At 38.2% G+C, this 19,071-nt stretch overlaps 1 protein-coding gene and 1 non-coding gene across 2 annotated transcripts; one reads left to right on the top strand and one right to left on the bottom strand.

Annotated features, from left to right (window-relative positions):
* Window positions 1-2,196: 2,196 nt before the first annotated feature.
* Window positions 2,197-3,180, bottom strand: LOC145105368 (uncharacterized). The gene has a single exon (XM_079042487.1). The coding sequence runs from the start codon at window positions 3,178-3,180 to the stop codon at window positions 2,197-2,199; it is 984 nt and encodes a 327-aa protein (XP_078898613.1).
* Window positions 3,181-12,141: 8,961 nt separating this feature from the next.
* On the top strand, window positions 12,142-12,248 carry LOC145110213 (small nucleolar RNA R71). Its single transcript, XR_013709594.1, has one exon. It is a non-coding gene; the product is annotated as a small nucleolar RNA R71 (small nucleolar RNA).
* The last annotated feature ends 6,823 nt before the right edge of the window (window positions 12,249-19,071 follow it).

Raw genomic sequence — 19,071 nt, 5'->3', positions numbered from 1 at the left:
CTCCATAACTTGAGGACAAGACTCTTCATTTTTGTAACCATTACCAACTTTTATGAGTTTTATGAAACTTAAATGTGACTTTTCATATAACTTGAGGACAAGTTACAAAAACACATTTTAGAATCAACTCTTAGATTAAAATGGATTGAAAACACATAATCAATTAACTTTTCTATTAATCTAAGCAACTCATAAGAACAAGATAATTTAATCAAACTTTTTCATGTAATTAGCCTAATCAGTAAACTAATACAAAACATGAATCTATTGACAATTATCTTTGAAATTGGATTAGTATGAACATTACCACATCAAAAACAGGATTATAGGTTCAAAAACAGCTTATGGTAATGTTCCTAGTCCATTTCTAGCCAAAAAACTCGAAGATATGCTGTCAGGGGCTCCTACTCGTCGAGTGTATCAACCTACTCGCCGAGTAGGATGATTTTATTCCTGGACTCGGTGAGTTCATCAGTGGACTCGGCGAGTCCAGTGCCCAGAATGCCCGAAATTCGACTTTTTCAGCATTTTTCAGCAATTTGCATCAAGTATAATTGAAAACAAGCCTAGGCTCTGATACCACTGATGGGTTTTGAGCATTCTAACACTCCTAAGTGTACATGCAACCCTAAATACCTTGGATCTATGTTTTCTCTATTATACATGCAAATATGATTATCCATGGTATTATCCTAACTAGCATACCAAAACATTGATACTAGGATACTAAAATAGATAGAATACATACCTTGTTGTTGTTGCTTGACTCCATGAAGCTTGAGAGCCTAGTGCCCCAAGTGTGACACCTCAAATGGTTCACACAACATCATGAACTCTTGGAATAACCATGAGAAGAAGACATTCATGTTCAAATCGGCTAGCCCTCAAAATATGTATCACTAGTGCCAATTTCTTGAACTAAAGGGGTTCTTATATAGTGTGGCTATTAGGGTTACACCATGTAACTCATGACTTTACCCATTCCTTATGCTCCATGGGTTTTAACCTCCATGGAGTATCCATGGATCACCACATGGGTTAAACCCAACATAAAGGAATCTTGGATCCTAAGCCCACATATATAAGAATGAATGATTTACACAATCAATCCCCATATATTTAATTAGTCTCTTTTTGATCACTAAATTAAGTCCAAATTAATTCTTGATCAATACTAATTAAATAACATGATTTCATATTAATATATTAGAACTTATAATATATTAATATGTCACAAAATGTCTTTTCCTCATAAACGGTCTATCCAAATGTTCCGATGCCATGCAACCCAAATGGACCATGCCGAGTCGGGTCAAGTACATACCAATTATAGTTATGGACTTAGACACTAATCCAACATGGATTATCCTTCAAAAGTAGTTGAGTCAAGGGCCTAGTGATCTTTGAGAAGTCTCTAATGAAGCGACGATAAAATCCCGCATGGCGAAGAAAACTCCTTACCCCTTTTACGTTTGTTGGAGGGGGTAACTTAGCTATTGTGTCCACTTTTGCTCTATCCACTTCTATCCCATTCTTTGAAACTTTGTGACCCATTACAATTCCTTCCTTCACCATGAAATGGCACTTTTCCCAATTAAGGACAAGATTTGTCTTCTCACATCTAGCTAGCATCAAGTCCAAATTAGATAAGCAATCGTCAAAAGATGACCCGAAAACCGAGAAATCATCCATAAAAACCTCCATAAACTTCTCAATAATATCATGGAAAATGGCCATCATGCACCTTTGGAAAGTAGCCGGTGCATTGCATAACCCAAAAGGCATGTGTCTATATGCGAATGTTCCACTCGGGCACGTAAAAGTGGTCTTTAATTGGTCTTGTGGGTCGATTGAAATTTGAAAATATCCTGAAAAGCCGTCGAGAAAACAATAATATAGATGACCAGAGAGCCTTTCGAGCATTTGATCTATTAATGGCAATGGAAAGTGATCCTTGCATGTGGCATCATTTAATTTTCTGTAGTCAATGCAAACACGCCACCCGGTTACTGTTCTTGTTGGAATTAACTCGTTATTTTCATTGGCCACCATTGTCATTCCTCCTTTCTTTGGTACCACTTGGACCAGACTCACCCATGGGCTATTGGAGATTGAGTAAATGATTATCACATCTAGTAGTTTAACCACCTCCTTTTTCACAACTTCTTGCATGTTCGGGTTAAGTCTTCTTTGGCGTTATACTACAGCTTTAGCTCCATCTTCTAAGTTAATATTGTGAGAACAATAAGCTGGGCTAATTCCTTTTATGTTAGTTATTTCCCATGCTATAGCACCTTCCCTCTTCCTTAGTACACCCACAAGACTTTCTTTCTCATGTTGGGCCAAATCAGCGGCTATAATTACAGGTTTTTGTTGGCCATCTTCAAGAAATGCGTACTCCAAGTGATCTGGTAGTGCTTTAAGCTCAACTTTCGTGTTCTGAATGCTGAACACGTCGAGTCCAGTGAGGGGACACGTCGAGTCCTGGGTAAAATTCACGATTGACCGGGCTTCTTCGAATGGACTCGTCGAGTCGATCGAGGCTACTCGGCGAGTCGGATATTCTGTACTTCTAATCAGGTCATTATATTCAGCTTCCTCGAGCAATTTCTCTATTTCCAGCAAGTCTCTTTCAGCATCAAATTCTTCTTCAAGGATGACGGTGGACTTGTTTGGCTCATTTTGATTCCATTCCTCCATTAACTCTTCCAACATATGAACCGAAAATGTCGTGTCATCGCTATTCCTTGAATGATTCATGGCTTGATCAGCCCCAAAAGTGACTGATTCGTCTCCCACTCGAAGAGTAAGTTTAGAATCTCGCATGTCAACTATGGCACTTACGGTGTTTAGGAAAGGTGTTCCAAGTATGATTGGGACTTGAGGGTCTGCTTCCATGTCTAATACTATGAAGTCCGTGGGGAAAACGAACTTATCAACATTCACCAATAGATCTTCGCATATTCCCCTTGGGAATGTGACTGTTTTATTTGCTAGGTGAATTGCCATCCGAATGGGCCTTGGCTCGGGAAGATCTAACTTCTTGAAGAATGAGTACGACATGAGATTTACACTTGCCCCCGAATCTGCCAATGCATAAATGATAGCTAAGTTCCCGAATTGACAAGGCAAGGTTAAGCTTCCTGGATCACCCTTCTTCTTAGGTAGCTTATTTAACATGGCAACTGAACAGTTCTCATTTAGGACCACTTTCTTCACTTCTTCTATCTTTTTTCTATTCGTTAGAAGCTCCAATGATCCTCTTTCACAGTCCCAAATCCTTACTGCAAATGCAAGAATTCCAAATTCATGCCATTTACTGAAATCTGTTAGATTCTAAACTTATATGCATTGATCCTCCTGTAATGATTATGCACAGAGTCAGAAAGACTTGACAACAACCATTACAGAGCATTCCAAGGAGATCAACTCCTTGGAAACATCCTTCTTGCATTAAGTTTCCTAATCTTACACAGATTGAATAATTTCCAACTTTGAAACATTTCCATATTCCATTTTGACTATCACTTCTGAACAAGAGTTGCCTCCTTACAGATTATGTCAATATGGTCCTTCCAGAATTAACACTATATTTCCAACTGTCCTTGAGCAACAAATCTTTGGTAAACCTTAGATTGTCCTTGACAATTGCTTAATCCTTTTAGTCATATCCAGTTCTAGACCTTTTCCCTTCTTAATGCCCCAGGCATTTGGAAAATTTTAGAAAGGATAAATATACCACATGTAATCGATCCTATATCCGAAGCATATGGGACACGAGTCATGATGTCTCACATAAAGACTAAACCTGTCTTTTGCTATAACATTTCCATTTCTATTTGCCAAGTTCTCATAATTCAGATTATGAAAAGGGATGCCGTAATCATAATCGAATTTTAGAACGCAAATAATGGACCCATATATAGAATTTCCTTATGTTGAGTCATTCCAACATGAAATTCATATATATATCCTTGACTAAATACGACTTAAAACCTCAATCTAAGCTTTTAGAATTGAAATGAAGTATAATTTCCTCTCCCTTAATTATAGCAAAACAACTTTTTCAACCCCTGCAGCCTCACGAATTGAAACTTTTGTTTTCTATAATTAACATTGCTAACTTGCAATCTTTATCATAATTATCATGCTCCCACTAACATGATGATTATTAGCATAACACTCATGCTCCCACTAGCTTTGACATGTAATCAGAAATCAGCTGGACTTCTAGAAATCAATACTTTATTGACTTTCTTACCAAAGTTCAGATTTCTGATACTAGATTGCTTTGATAAAACTTTATCAATATCATACACCTTATCTTAGATAGCTCACAGGTGTGTCTAAACAATTTTAAGAACTATGAAAAGGGATGCCGTAATCATAGTCTTGATTGTTTACCACTTCTCACAAGTCCATGTTAGTGTGCTGGTTAACCACACACGCTCCACTAACGACTTTGAGAATGCAAATATCACAATTGCTATCTAGCTAAAATCTACTTAGTGAAAGTGTTTCCTCACCATCATTTTCATGAATCGGAGAGAAACCTTATGACACTTAGATTTTATGGTGTATGAGTTCCTATCCATATGAATTTTGTCAAAACCATAATCACAAGACAAGGTTACTGACAAATCCACACTTATATGGATTAAACTTGTGCAATCTTAAATTCTTGCCATTTGGCAGCTCAAGGGCCTGCCATTGCTTCCAAGTAGCTGTGCAACCAATTGAGAACTCTCAGAACTCCTATGCAAAGCCAACTTGAATAGGCATAGACATGTCGACACGATAGGTTATAAACCTCAAGTCGTGTGCTAGTGAAGAACTTCAGGTTTTATTCTTGATTAGTTATTGACACTTTCAAGACCTTTAAGACTCCCACTGTCCTCTTGACATATAAGACTTTCTTGTCAGATATTCAAGAGATAGTGTGGATTCTAATCAAGACAAACACTTCACACAATTGGCCTTAGTTGGTCTTTGTTTTATCCAAAACATCACAACTTACCAATTTCAAATGTACAAGAGTAGAAAACTTTTACTCTTACATTTGGCAAGTGTTTTAAACCTTCTTTAAGACATGTCACTCAAGTTACAATCTTAGAGTATAACTCTAAGAATTGTTTTTGGAACGAAGTATAAATCATCTTCTTGATTTAACCACTTCAACAATTCATAGCTCCTCTTCTTAGCTACCAGAATGCACTTAGAGGATGAATTGTGATAAGGTCTCTTAATCATTAAGATGATTATATAACATGATACTAAAGTACTCTCCCATCTTTTCAGATTTGAGAAACTTTTATCTTTTTGCCTAAGTTGATTCTTCTTATTCGCTCTGCCATACATTGAAACCTTTTCCAATGTCTCAGAATTACACTTAAGCTTGTAAGTATAACCATATTTACTAAATTTTAGTAAATAATGACGAATAGTCTTAACGATTATTTGTGGTGGGCTTGATCAGTGCACAAGAATGTGTACTCGATCCTTTACTTGACTCACACATCCATGTGAACAAGTACTTAGTCTTAATTTTTCCAATGCTTGAAAGTTCTTATTCATCATGCTATACAACTTGCATGATTCCAAGTTTCTATCCAACTGAAACTTAGGTGATGAGAATCTTTCCTTATTTGGTAAATTTAGACACTACCACAAATGAAAGAATCAAATTCATATTTCCACTCTTCCTCTTAATGGAATCTTATAAGCAACAAAAGTTTTCACAAATGCCATTGTAAGGATATTTTAAAATAAATAAAATCAAAAAAAAAAAATTTCTTTTATTTTAAAACTTTGCGGAAAAACTATCCTTACAATGCAAAAGCACATGAAAACTTTGTTGTTATCTAATCCTATGCAATATATCATAACTCCTAAGATGTAGCTTAAGAATCCGATCTTCAAACTATGCGATAGAAATCCATCTACGCGATCAGATTCAGCATAATCTTTCTTTAAGTTTCTTCACTTTTTTCTTTGATTCTTAAAACATCAACATGTGACCCAGTCACATCATGTATCAAGAATCTCATAATAGAAACTTAGTAGAGTTAGATAGTGGACTTTACCTGAAGTAGAGTCAAACTTATTGACTTTAACATCCTTAGGTAAATTTGGCAGCTTCGCAACTAATGCCCCTTTCTTTGGCAATGGACCCTTGATAATGGGACTATCTCAGACTTAGCCTTTCTCTTTACCATTTGGTCAACCGAGTTGACTATGGCCGATCCCTTTCCATTGGGAAGAGAGAGCTTTAGTGGATATCCAATGTCATCATTGTCAATGTCCATAAAGTTTTAGGAAGTTGATCTTAGCAAATAGATAAGATCATTAAGGGTCTTGTCATAGTCTGTTTCATAGGAGTCCCAAAGGAACTCACTATGTGACTTAGAAAATAGTTGAGTCACCAACTTTCTCAAGACTTTGACACCCAACTCTCCCGGCTTGTCAATATCTGACTACATCTCCAAGATGTGATCACATATAGACCTTTGCTTGCCAATAGGGCTTGAGTGACCTTAAACTTTTCAGGAACTTGTAGGTTAGGGAGAATAATTGGAGGAGGTGAAAGAAGTATGATTTCCATGGGACATCATCTTCATTTAGGAAAGCTTGTTTCAAGAGATTTGGGAAGATCATCTTTTGGGAGATATTCAAGAGAGTTGATTTAAAGTCCTTAATATAACACCCAATATGAAATATTAAGGCTAGGACCCAACAACCTATTTATAACTGGAAGAGGGATGCCGTAATCCAAGTTATAAAATAGTTGAAGGTAGGTAAATGACGATTTACCAATTTCCACCATGAAAAACGAAATATAATTAAGTTTTAATTGGATTTGAAACTCCTAGATCTTTTGAGATACATTGAACTTTCAATGGCATGTTTGAATCTCGATTGTGCCCTCTCAAATTTGTGACTGGGATGCCGAGGATCACAAACAAGGTGTGAATAACCATGCAAATTGACTTGGTACCCTTAACTTTATCACCTAATCGATGTGCCGGTTAACCACACACGCTCCACCGATCTATAATAGAGTCAAGTTACCCTTTGCCACTCTTACTAGTCCTTATTAGTGTGTCGGTTAACCACACACGCTCCACTAATGACTTGGTAAGGTACAAAGTGTAATTTCATGGGTTAACACCTTTTCACATTTTCCTAAGTAACTAAGATTGGGAATGTACAAGTGTTTAGTTACTTAGTATTTATCATTAATACTTTTAATGAAGGGAGAATTATAGTCCTTTCCTACCCGTTCGGCTAACGACCCTCCACCAGTCAAGGAAGCGGTGGGTGAGAGTGGACACCCATTAAACTGCCATTTTATAGGCAGTAACCTTATACCCCCCTTATAGACCGGCTTCGTGAATGAGGCCTACTAATGGTAAGATTGACTTTATCTTATACATATCTATATAATTAAAATTATAATAATAGTATAAGGGTTTGAATTTTAACTTTTAAAATTCTAAGGGCTAACTTGTAATTAAAGTATTCATAAGAGAAAACTTTTCAAATTCCAAAACTTGAGGGCAAGTTTTGAAACTATTCAAAACTAATTAATTCCATAACTTATGTGTTTAAAGTAGTTTTAATTAAAAAAAACTCTTCAAGTTCCATAACTTGAGGACAAGTTATGGAAGACTTTAAACTAATAAAAGAATGTAACTTTTCTTTATTTTGTAATTTATGGAATTAATTAAGGTTACACATTTTATTACTTCATGAAGTGACTCTTGAACCTCCATAACTTGAGGACAAGACTCTTCATTTTTGTAACCATTACCAACTTTTATGAGTTTTATGAAACTTAAATGTGACTTTTCATATAACTTGAGGACAAGTTACAAAAACACATTTTAGAATCAACTCTTAGATTAAAATGGATTGAAAACACATAATCAATTAACTTTTCTATTAATCTAAGCAACTCATAAGAACAAGATAATTTAATCAAACTTTTTCATGTAATTAGCCTAATCAGTAAACTAATACAAAACATGAATCTATTGACAATTATCTTTGAAATTGGATTAGTATGAACATTACCACATCAAAAACAGGATTATAGGTTCAAAAACAGCTTATGGTAATGTTCCTAGTCCATTTCTAGCCAAAAAACTCGAAGATATGCTGTCAGGGGCTCCTACTCGTCGAGTGTATCAACCTACTCGCCGAGTAGGATGATTTTATTCCTGGACTCGGCGAGTTCATCAGTGGACTCGGCGAGTCCAGTGCCCGGAATGCCCGAAATTCGACTTTTTCAGCATTTTTCAGCAATTTGCATCAAGTATAATTGAAAACAAGCCTAGGCTCTGATACCACTGATGGGTTTTGAGCATTCTAACACTCCTAAGTGTACATGCAACCCTAAATACCTTGGATCTATGTTTTCTCTATTATACATGCAAATATGATTATCCAAGGTATTATCCTAACTAGCATACCAAAACATTGATACTAGGATACTAAAATAGATAGAATACATACCTTGTTGTTGTTGCTTGACTCCATGAAGCTTGAGAGCCTAGTGCCCCAAGTGTGACACCTCAAATGGTTCACACAACATCATGAACTCTTGGAATAACCATGAGAAGAAGACATTCATGTTCAAATCGGCTAGCCCTCAAAATATGTATCACTAGTGCCAATTTCTTGAACTAAAGGGGTTCTTATATAGTGTGGCTATTAGGGTTACACCATGTAACTCATGACTTTACCCATTCCTTATGCTCCATGGGTTTTAACCTCCATGGAGTATCCATGGATCACCACATGGGTTAAACCCAACATAAAGGAATCTTGGATCCTAAGCCCACATATATAAGAATGAATGATTTACACAATCAATCCCCATATATTTAATTAGTCTCTTTTTGATCACTAAATTAAGTCCAAATTAATTCTTGATCAATACTAATTAAATAACATGATTTCATATTAATATATTAGAACTTATAATATATTAATATGTCACAAAATGTCTTTTCCTCATAAACGGTCTATCCAAATGTTCCGATGCCATGCAACCCAAATGGACCATGCCGAGTCGGGTCAAGTACATACCAATTATAGTTATGGACTTAGACACTAATCCAACATGGATTATCCTTCAAAAGTAGTTGAGTCAAGGGCCTAGTGATCTTTGAGAAGTCTCTAATGAAGCGACGATAAAATCCCGCATGGCGAAGAAAACTCCTTACCCCTTTTACGTTTGTTGGAGGGGGTAACTTAGCTATTGTGTCCACTTTTGCTCTATCCACTTCTATCCCATTCTTTGAAACTTTGTGACCCATTACAATTCCTTCCTTCACCATGAAATGGCACTTTTCCCAATTAAGGACAAGATTTGTCTTCTCACATCTAGCTAGCATCAAGTCCAAATTAGATAAGCAATCGTCAAAAGATGACCCGAAAACCGAGAAATCATCCATAAAAACCTCCATAAACTTCTCAATAATATCATGGAAAATGGCCATCATGCACCTTTGGAAAGTAGCCGGTGCATTGCATAACCCAAAAGGCATGTGTCTATATGCGAATGTTCCACTCGGGCACGTAAAAGTGGTCTTTAATTGGTCTTGTGGGTCGATTGAAATTTGAAAATATCCTGAAAAGCCGTCGAGAAAACAATAATATAGATGACCAGAGAGCCTTTCGAGCATTTGATCTATTAATGGCAATGGAAAGTGATCCTTGCATGTAGCATCATTTAATTTTCTGTAGTCAATGCAAACACGCCACCCGGTTACTGTTCTTGTTGGAATTAACTCGTTATTTTCATTGGCCACCATTGTCATTCCTCCTTTCTTTGGTACCACTTGGACCAGACTCACCCATGGGCTATTGGAGATTGAGTAAATGATTATCACATCTAGTAGTTTAACCACCTCCTTTTTCACAACTTCTTGCATGTTCGGGTTAAGTCTTCTTTGGCGTTGTACTACAGCTTTAGCTCCATCTTCTAAGTTAACCTTGTGAGAACAATAAGCTGGGCTAATTCCTTTTATGTCAGTTATTTGCCATGCTATAGCACCTTCCCTCTTCCTTAGTACACCCACAAGACTTTCTTTCTCATGTTGGGCCAAATCAGCGGCTATAATTACAGGTTTTTGTTGGCCATCTTCAAGAAATGCGTACTCCAAGTGATCTGGTAGTGCTTTAAGCTCAACTTTCGTGTTCTGAATGCTGAACACGTCGAGTCCAGTGAGGGGACACGTCGAGTCCTGGGTAAAATTCACGATTGATCGGGCTTCTTCGAATGGACTCGTCGAGTCGATCGAGGCTACTCGGCGAGTCGGATATTCTGTACTTCTAATGAGGTCATTATATTCAGCTTCCTCGAGCAATCTCTCTATTTCCAGCAAGTCTCTTTCAGCATCAAATTCTTCTTCAAGGATGACAGTGGACTTGTTTGGCTCATTTTGATTCCATTCCTCCATTAACTCTTCCAACATATGAACCGAAAATGTCGTGTCATCGCTATTCCTTGAATGATTCATGGCTTGATCAGCCCCAAAAGTGACTGATTCGTCTCCCACTCGAAGAGTAAGTTTAGAATCTCGCATGTCAACTATGGCACTTACGGTGTTTAGGAAAGGTCTTCCAAGTATGATTGGGACTTGAGGGTCTGCTTCCATGTCTAATACTATGAAGTCCGTGGGGAAAACGAACTTATCAACATTCACCAATAGATCTTCGCATATTCCCCTTGGGAATGTGACTGTTTTATTTGCTAGGTGAATTGCCATCCGAATGGGCCTTGGCTCGGGAAGATCTAACTTCTTGAAGAATGAGTACGGCATGAGATTTACACTTGCCCCCGAATCTGCCAATGCATAAATGATAGCTAAGTTCCCGAATTGACAAGGCAAGGTTAAGCTTCCTGGATCACCCTTCTTCTTAGGTAGCTTATTTAACATGGCAACTGAACAGTTCTCATTTAGGACCACTTTCTTCACTTCTTCTATCTTTTTTCTATTCGTTAGAAGCTCCTTGAGAAATTTTGCATATTTGGGTATTTGTGCAACCGCCTCTATGAATGGCATATTAATTTGAAGAGCCTTTATGTGTTCCAGAAACTTCTGGTAGTCAGCTTCAATCTTTTCTTGTCTAGCTCGGGCTGGATATGGCAGTGGAGGCTGATATGGCTTCACATGAGGGTTTATTTTCTGTTCAGGTGGGGGACTCGTCGAGTCCGTAAGGTCGACTCGGCGAGTCGGATCGGGAATTTGTGATTCTTCGTTTTCTGCTTCCTCCTCTTGCACTAGGTGAGGATCTTCTTGCTGAATAGGGGCCAGAGGAGTTATAATCTTCCCACTCCTAGTCGTCACGATATTTATATGTGCACCTTTTGGATTACTTTCGGTATTACTAGAAAGTCCACCCGGTCGTCTCTTGTTCACTTTTTGTGCAAGTTGGCCCAGCTGCTTTTCTATGTTGAGAATGGATGCTTGCTGATTTCTAAGCAGAGCTTGTTGATCTTTCATCATAATTTGGTGTTCTCTCAACATATTTTGTTGATATTTGATTGCAGCATCGGAATCACTATGTCTTTTCTCGGACGCGGCTACGAATCTTGTAAGCATGTCTTCCAAATCTGATTTCTTTTCATAAACCGGTTCCTCCTTTTGATAAAAGCCTCTATCTTTTTGATTATATTTTTCCTCCCTTGTCTTTTTATACTCTTCATATGGTAGCCATTCTTTCTTGGGTTTTTGCCAATTGTCATCATACCTATCACCACTTGAACAACACACTTGCATTTTTCGGTTCCCGTTTTCATCAAGGTCACAATCTTTAGTAAGGTGGGACCCTCTACAATTTTCACATCCCACTCTAATAGCATGGATGGATTGGTCCATCTTAATCATTCTTCGGTCCATGCTTTCCAATTTTGCCATCATTGCCGCCATGTCATCGGTAATAGAATTCACCGCCCCACGAGTTAAGTCGTTCCCTGGGTTGTGATATTCTCTTGAGTGTTTAGAGAATTCTTCAGTTAGAGCCTTTATCACTGGGGGTGGTTTCTTTGTGAGTGGTCCTTGCGAGTCAAGGAGTTGCCTGGTTGTCACATTTACTCCATCATAGAAAATGGAGACTTCTTGTTAGCTGTTTAGATCATGATGTGGGCAATTTCTTAGTAAACCCTTGTATCTTTCCCAAGCTTCATAAAGTGACTCTCCAGCTTGTTGTTCAAAATTGGCAATGGTTTTCTTCAGTTTGGCTATCTTTGAGGGAGGGCAAAATTGGTCTATAAATTCTTCTTTCATTTTAGCCCAACTAGTGATGGATCCTGGAGGGAGTGATTTCAACCAATCTTTCGCGGCTCCCTTGAATGTGACTGGTAGCATATGAAGCAAAACAGTGTCGCGAGCCACATTGGGGACATTAAAGTAATCGGCTATATCGTTGACCTCGTCTAGGTGCTTGTATGCGTCTTCATGATCCTTCCCGTAGAATGAGATTTCTTTAAGTTGAGCAAGTATGTGGCCCTTAAGTTCAAAGGTGGCAGTTGCGGGAATTGTGGGTTGCATAAGTCCCGGGCCGGTGTCGTCACGCATCCTTTTCTTCCATTCACCCATGGGAACTTCATCGATGTTAGCCATGTTGGCAGCTAGTTCGCCCTCTATGTCGCTTCCTTCTTCGTATTCTGAATTGTACTCGTACTCTAATTCGATTTCTTTGTGGAATGTATCGTCTCCGAGATTTCCAAAGTTGCTTCCTTCGGTCTTTTGACTGCTAGACTCACCTACTTTCTTGTTCTTTTTCTTTCCAAAGACTGATTTGAGGTCCTTGAACGGTGATTTCTTTGGTGGGTTAGTGTCTTCAAGTACTTTATCCTTGTTTTTCCTAAGTGCGGATTCTGAGTCTTCAAATGGAGGAACCAAAGGTGTGTTGGATCCTCGGGTCATGTAATACCTGCAACCAAAGCAAGAAACACGCGTAAAAAGAACAAAAATAAAATAAAAACGAAACTATGTATTCAGCTATGGACTCGTCGAGTAGCTTCGACTGCACTCGGCGAGTTCCAGGCTAAAACAGAACAAAAATTAAGCAAGAACTCTAAAAACAGAAAAACTAAAAACTTATCCTAATAACTAAATTACTAAAGCAGTAACTTTGTGTCAGATAAATCTCACACAAAGGATCGATAACACTAGAATTTAGAATGAATTTTTGAACCGTTCCCCGGCAACGGCGCCAAAAAGTTGATGTGTATAAAAATGCACTGGTTTTATCCTACTTTTAATTATGAATTTGATACACAAAAGGCAGTGGACCTGTCAATTGGTGGTATAAATTAGCAAGTAGGGTATCGAACTCAGGGAACGGAAATTAATCTAACTACTAGAATTATCTAAAACAATTTTGTAAAATGGAAGGGTTTTCTCTAGTTTTGCAAGACTAGAAACTTAATTAAAACTTAACTAACAACTAAAAGCAAGTAAAAATCAACTAAATTCAATAATCAAAACGGTTTCTGTTTAGGTTCGATTCATTTACTGCTATGGCTAATTTTATGGCAATGCAATGGATTAATTGTTATTGGTTACCGACTAAAGTGATTAGATTCACATCCGCTATTACCAATCCTTAGGAAAAAAATTAATTTAAGCAGTGATCAAGTGACTAAACTAATGAATTTCCTAGTTTAATTATTTGGATTAAATAAGACTTGTAATTAGCTAATTAAATTAGTAATTCAATTAACCCCTTGTTGATCGTTTATCAAACAAGCTCACACATTAATTTACCCATTCTCTAGTTAATCCTAGTTTCACATTCACTATTCCTAGGCACATAACAATGTGTTCACATAAATCACATGAGATAAGCAATTAAGAGATGTTCATGCATCTTAATTACTTAGCAATTAACAGAAAATAGTTGTGGTTAATGCATAAGGGTCTTTAACAAGCTTAAATTAACAAAAAATCACCAAATAACAATCAATCCAAACATAAACTAATCCATAGGAGCAAACTTATCTACCCTAAATAGAAACTAACGAAATTAGTTCATAATTACAGCAGATAAAAACCTAAAAACGAATTCAATCAATCCAAACATGGTTCTATTTAAAGATAAAGTGGAAAAGTAGACTTATGTTTCCTTAATCTTCTTAGAATTGAGGATTAGGGTTGTTCTCACGTTTCTCAAATCTCAGCAGTCTCCTTAGTCGCCAAGTAATCTTCCAAAAAGCCAGAGAGAGTTTTGGACTCAGAATTCACCTCTATTTATAGTTTTCAGAAAATAGAGGCTACTCGTCGAGTAGCAAACCGACTCGCCGAGTCCCCTTGAAGAATCCGTTTATGGTAAGGAGTTTTTGTTTTACTTCGCGAACATTCGTGCCTACTCGTCGAGTAGACGTCCCTACTCGCCGAGTACTTCAGGATTTTGGCTCTTTTTCTTCCTTCTTCAATTTCCGAGCTTCCGAATGCATCTCCTGCGTCCTTTTGCATCCGAGCACATCTTTTGGACTGAAAATACAATTAAGCACCTTTTGTCCATAATTTGAAAATAATTAGCCAATAAATAATAAAAATCTATAGTAAATATATAGCTAAATATGCACATATCAGGAGTCTTTCGAGAGAGAGAGAGAGTTCATAAGCCAAGGAAATAGTGGGAGGCAGATTGACCTTGAAGAAATTCAAGAGTCAAATGGTGAAGGAACCTTAAACCCTAGCAATCAACATGACGAGGAAACTCTTGTTGATCCGACTGACGAGTCTGTACCTCTGAGGCGTTCCACGAGAGTTAGAAATGCACCTGAGCTTTACTATGGTTTCAATATTACTGCGGAAGGTGATACACTTACCAGTGATAACATACTGGTAAGTCTGGATGAACCTAACAGCTACACGGAAGCCATGGCATGCCCTGAGGCTACTAAATGGAAAGAGGCTATGGACAGCGAGATACAGTCCATGTATGACAATCAAGTTTGGAAATTGGTTGACAATGTACCAGGTCGTAAGACAGTCGGGTGCAAATGGATCTTCAAGAAGATGACCGACATGGATGGTAATATACACACTTATAAGGTACGACTGGTTGCAAAGGGCTTTTCTCAAACTCCGGGAGTTGATTATGATGAGACCTTTTCACTAGTAGCAAAGATTAAGTCTATTAGGGTTATGTTAGCCATTGCTGCATTTCATGATTATGAAATATGGCAAATGGATGTCAAAACCGCTTTCCTTAATGGAAAGTTGGTTGAGGATGTTTACATGAGTCAGCCAGAGGGTTTTGTCAGTAGAGATTACCCTAATAAAGTGTGTAAGCTTCAGAAATCCATCTATGGATTGAAACAAGCACCTTGCATATGGAATCTTTGTTTCGATGAGAAAGTCAAAGAATTTGGTTTTTCAAGGAGCGAAGATGAATCTTGTGTATATGTCAAGGCTAGTGGGAGTATAGTTAGCTTTTTGGTATTGTATGTGGATGACATACTACTCATAGGAAATGACATCCCAACTCTGCAAGAAGTGAAGTCCTGGCTTGGGAAGTGTTTCGCTATGAAGGATCTTGGTGAAGCTGCTTATATCCTAGGGATAAGGATTTTGAGAGACAGGAGTAAGAGACTAATTGGACTTAGTCAGAGTACCTACTTGGATAAGGTGTTGAATAGGTTCAACATGCAGAATTCCTAGAAAGGAGAGTTACCGATCCAGAGTAACGCCAGATTGAGTAAGACTCAGAGCCCGAGTACAGAGGCTGAGATAGTTGAGATAAGTCGAGTACCGTATGCTTCCACTGTAGGCTCTATCATGTATGCTATGACTTGTACTCGTCCTGATGTGGCCTTTGCGTTGAGCATGGTCAGCAGATATCAGGGGAACCCTGGAAAGGCTCACTGGATTGCGGTAAAGAACATTCTTAAGTACCTGCGGAGGACTAAGGACTGGGTCCTTACCCTCGGTGGGAGTGATGACTTGAGAGTAATAGGGTATAGTGATGCTAGCTTCCAGACTGATAGGGATAATTTCCACTCTCAGTCAGGCTGGGTCTTTACCTTAAACGGAGGAGCATTTACTTGGAAAAGTTCCAAGCAGGAGACAGTGGCTGATTCAACTTGCAAATCAGAGTATATAGCAGCAAGCGAGGCAGCAAAGGACGCTATATGGCTAAAGAACTTCATTGGAGACCTTGGAGTTGTACCAGCTATAAAGGAGCCTATGGAAATTTTATGTGATAGTGAAAGTGCAATGGCCTTAGCCAAGGAACCAAAGGATCACGGAAGATCCAGACAAATCGACAGAAAGTACCATTTCATCAGACATCGAATAGAAGGACTCCTCGTGGCAAAGAGGGTATCATTGGATGAGAACCCAGCAGATCCCCTCACGAAGGGACTGGGTAGGGTTAATCATCTTCAGCATGCGAGGAGCATAGGGCTAAAGGATGATATTAGTTTTAGAAATTAGATAGCTTTGAAATTTGTAAAGTGTAATTGACATTTGATGATAAATAAAAGTTGTTGTTTATTTATAAGTAAAGTGTTGCTATCTTCTGTCAATCATTTACTATCATTTCATTTTGCATGTTTTGACTTCCAAAATAATTATGTTATGGTATATCATATTATTCAAATTCTCCACAGCCGGTCATATGTTGGATGTAGATATGAATCAAGACTGTCATGAAGCTGGCTTGTATATGTCTAAAGTGTTGGACATAGCAAGAGTTGCTACAACATTCATGAGTGCTCATAAGTTCTGAGTATTGGATTCAACCCACGCTCACTTGTATTATTTCATGGAACTTATATCGAGTGATCGTGAGACGGTAATATCATATAAGTCTTCAAACCTAGAGATATGAGTTGTTGACTATGAGTTGCTTATACATTGATTGTACGAAAACGCATTGGTAACTCGATGTTATAAAATGTGCCTTTGTGTATAATTCAACAAGTAGTAGAACAAGCATATGAGTCGAAGTTTATCAGTTCCTTCTTGGATTAGAAGCAATATCTGGGCCCCTCGATGATTTTGTTGTGAGCTATGTACCGGGCCCGGTCAGAACTAAATTGATGTGTTCAATTAAGTTCTATGTCAAACAAATCGGAAACCGGGAAACAAACTGCTCGACAATAAGTAAGACATTGTTCCATGTATTTGTCCGGCTGATATCTAGAACAGAGGATTATATGATCACTTATCTTAAATGGCGTATAATCATCATCTCAGTTCCGCGATACTTTGAAAGAGCTACGATTGCTGATCGGTTCCTGAAGTCATTCTTGCAGTTATAGTTATTAGACTTATCCAAGTGGGAGACTGTTGGATTAGGTGTCTAAGTTCATAACTATTTCTGGAATGTACTTGACCCGATTGGCATGGTCCATTTGGGTTGCATGGCATTGCAACACTTAGATAGACTAAATGAGAGAAAGGACACTTATGGTTTATTAATATATTATTATTTCTAATATATTAATAATATTATTTAATTAGTATTGATCAAGGATTAATTCAGAATTAATCTTGTGATCAAAATTGAGACTAATTAAATATATGGGGTTGATTGTGCAAATCATCCATTCTTTTATAGTGGGCTAATGATCCATGGTTTATTAAGTTGGGCTAAAACCAATAAGGTGCTCCATGGATAGTCCATGGAGGTTATAAACCCATGGATCATGGAATATGAAAAGCCATGTCAATTAGGGTTTACATGGTGTAACCCTACTTGTGACACAACTATAAAAGGACCCCATGGGCTACCAAAATCGGCAGTATGTGTAGAACAAGAGGGCTAGCCGATTTTGAGTGAGTGTAGGACTTCTCTCAAAGTTATTCCAAGTGTTGTGGTGTTGTGTGAAACATTTGAGGCATCACACTTAAGGTGCTAGGCTCACAAGGTTCTCAAGGAATCCAAGAAGCAAGGAAGGTATGTTCTCCTACTAGCTTTAATGTTTCAAAGTTCCCCATGCCATGCTAGTTAGGCTAAGAACCTTGGAAAATCAAATTTGCATGTATCTTAGTAAAACATAGATCCAAGGTTTCTAGGGTTGCATGTACACCTTAGGAGTGTTAGAATGCTCAAAACCCTTCACTAAGGACGTCAAAAACATCAAGAGAAGCAACTCCTAACTTCTGGAGTGGAAGAAAACCACTAGATCTCATCATTGGACTAAAAAGGGTCCAAAACTCCACAAAGACTAGATCTAAGCATACAAGGAGCAAGTTCCAAGCTTTATACCTCAATGAAGCTGGAAATGACATGTGAAATATGGATTTACAAGCTCTCATTTAATCAAGGCTCCTTCTTCCAAACTCTTCTTCTTCAAATCTCAAAAACACACACTAAAAACACACACAAAAGGGTTAAATCTCTTCAAGAGGGGCTAGGGTTTCAAAATGGGACTCAATGGCTATGGAGGCTAAGAAATATGAGGATCAAGGTTCATTAAGTTGTTTAAATAGGGTCCAAACCCTAAATTTTAGGGTTTGTCCCCTGCATGCGTATGCCCCGCGTATGAGGAGTATGCCCCGCGTACTACACGTTTTCCAAAAATGGCAAAACTGCCCTCTAGGGACCAAATCTGTAAAGTATTTACATCCCAAGCGTCAAAATGAAAAGTACATCAAATCGGGTGTTACGATTCTCCCCACTTGAATCAGACTTCGTCCTCAAAGTCCTTAGCCACAAATAACTCTGGGTAACGCTCCCTCATCTCCTCCTCAGGCTCCCACGTCCATTCAGACCCCATCTGGTGCTGTCACTGCACCTTCACCAGCTCCACAACCTTGTTCCTCAAGGTTTTCGTATTCTTGTCAAGGATGGAAATCGGTCTCTCAATATAACTCAGGTGATCATCTACCGGAATATCCTCCCATGGAACCACCAAGAAATCATCAACCAAACATTTCCGCAGCTAAGAGACATGAAACCTGATATGGATCTGACTAAGCTCCTCGGGAAGATCCAAGCGATAAGCAAACCAACCCACTCGGGCCAAAACCCTGAAAGGACCGATGTTCTAGAGCCTAACTTGACCCTCTTATTGAATCAGGTGACACCTTTCCAAGATGA

Source organism: Lactuca virosa, chromosome 4, assembly GCF_052849685.1.
Source record: "Lactuca virosa cultivar CGN04683 chromosome 4, Lactuca_virosa_CGN04683_v6, whole genome shotgun sequence".
NCBI lineage: Eukaryota > Viridiplantae > Streptophyta > Magnoliopsida > Asterales > Asteraceae > Lactuca > Lactuca virosa.
Note: the sequence above shows the minus strand (reverse complement) of the source record. Positions and strands in the feature narration are given on the sequence as shown.

Excerpts from the sequence above, each read along its gene's own strand:
- LOC145105368 (XM_079042487.1), bottom strand. The coding sequence starts at position 3,180 with ATGTTAAATAAGCTACCTAAGAAGAAGGGTGATCCAGGAAGCTTAACC.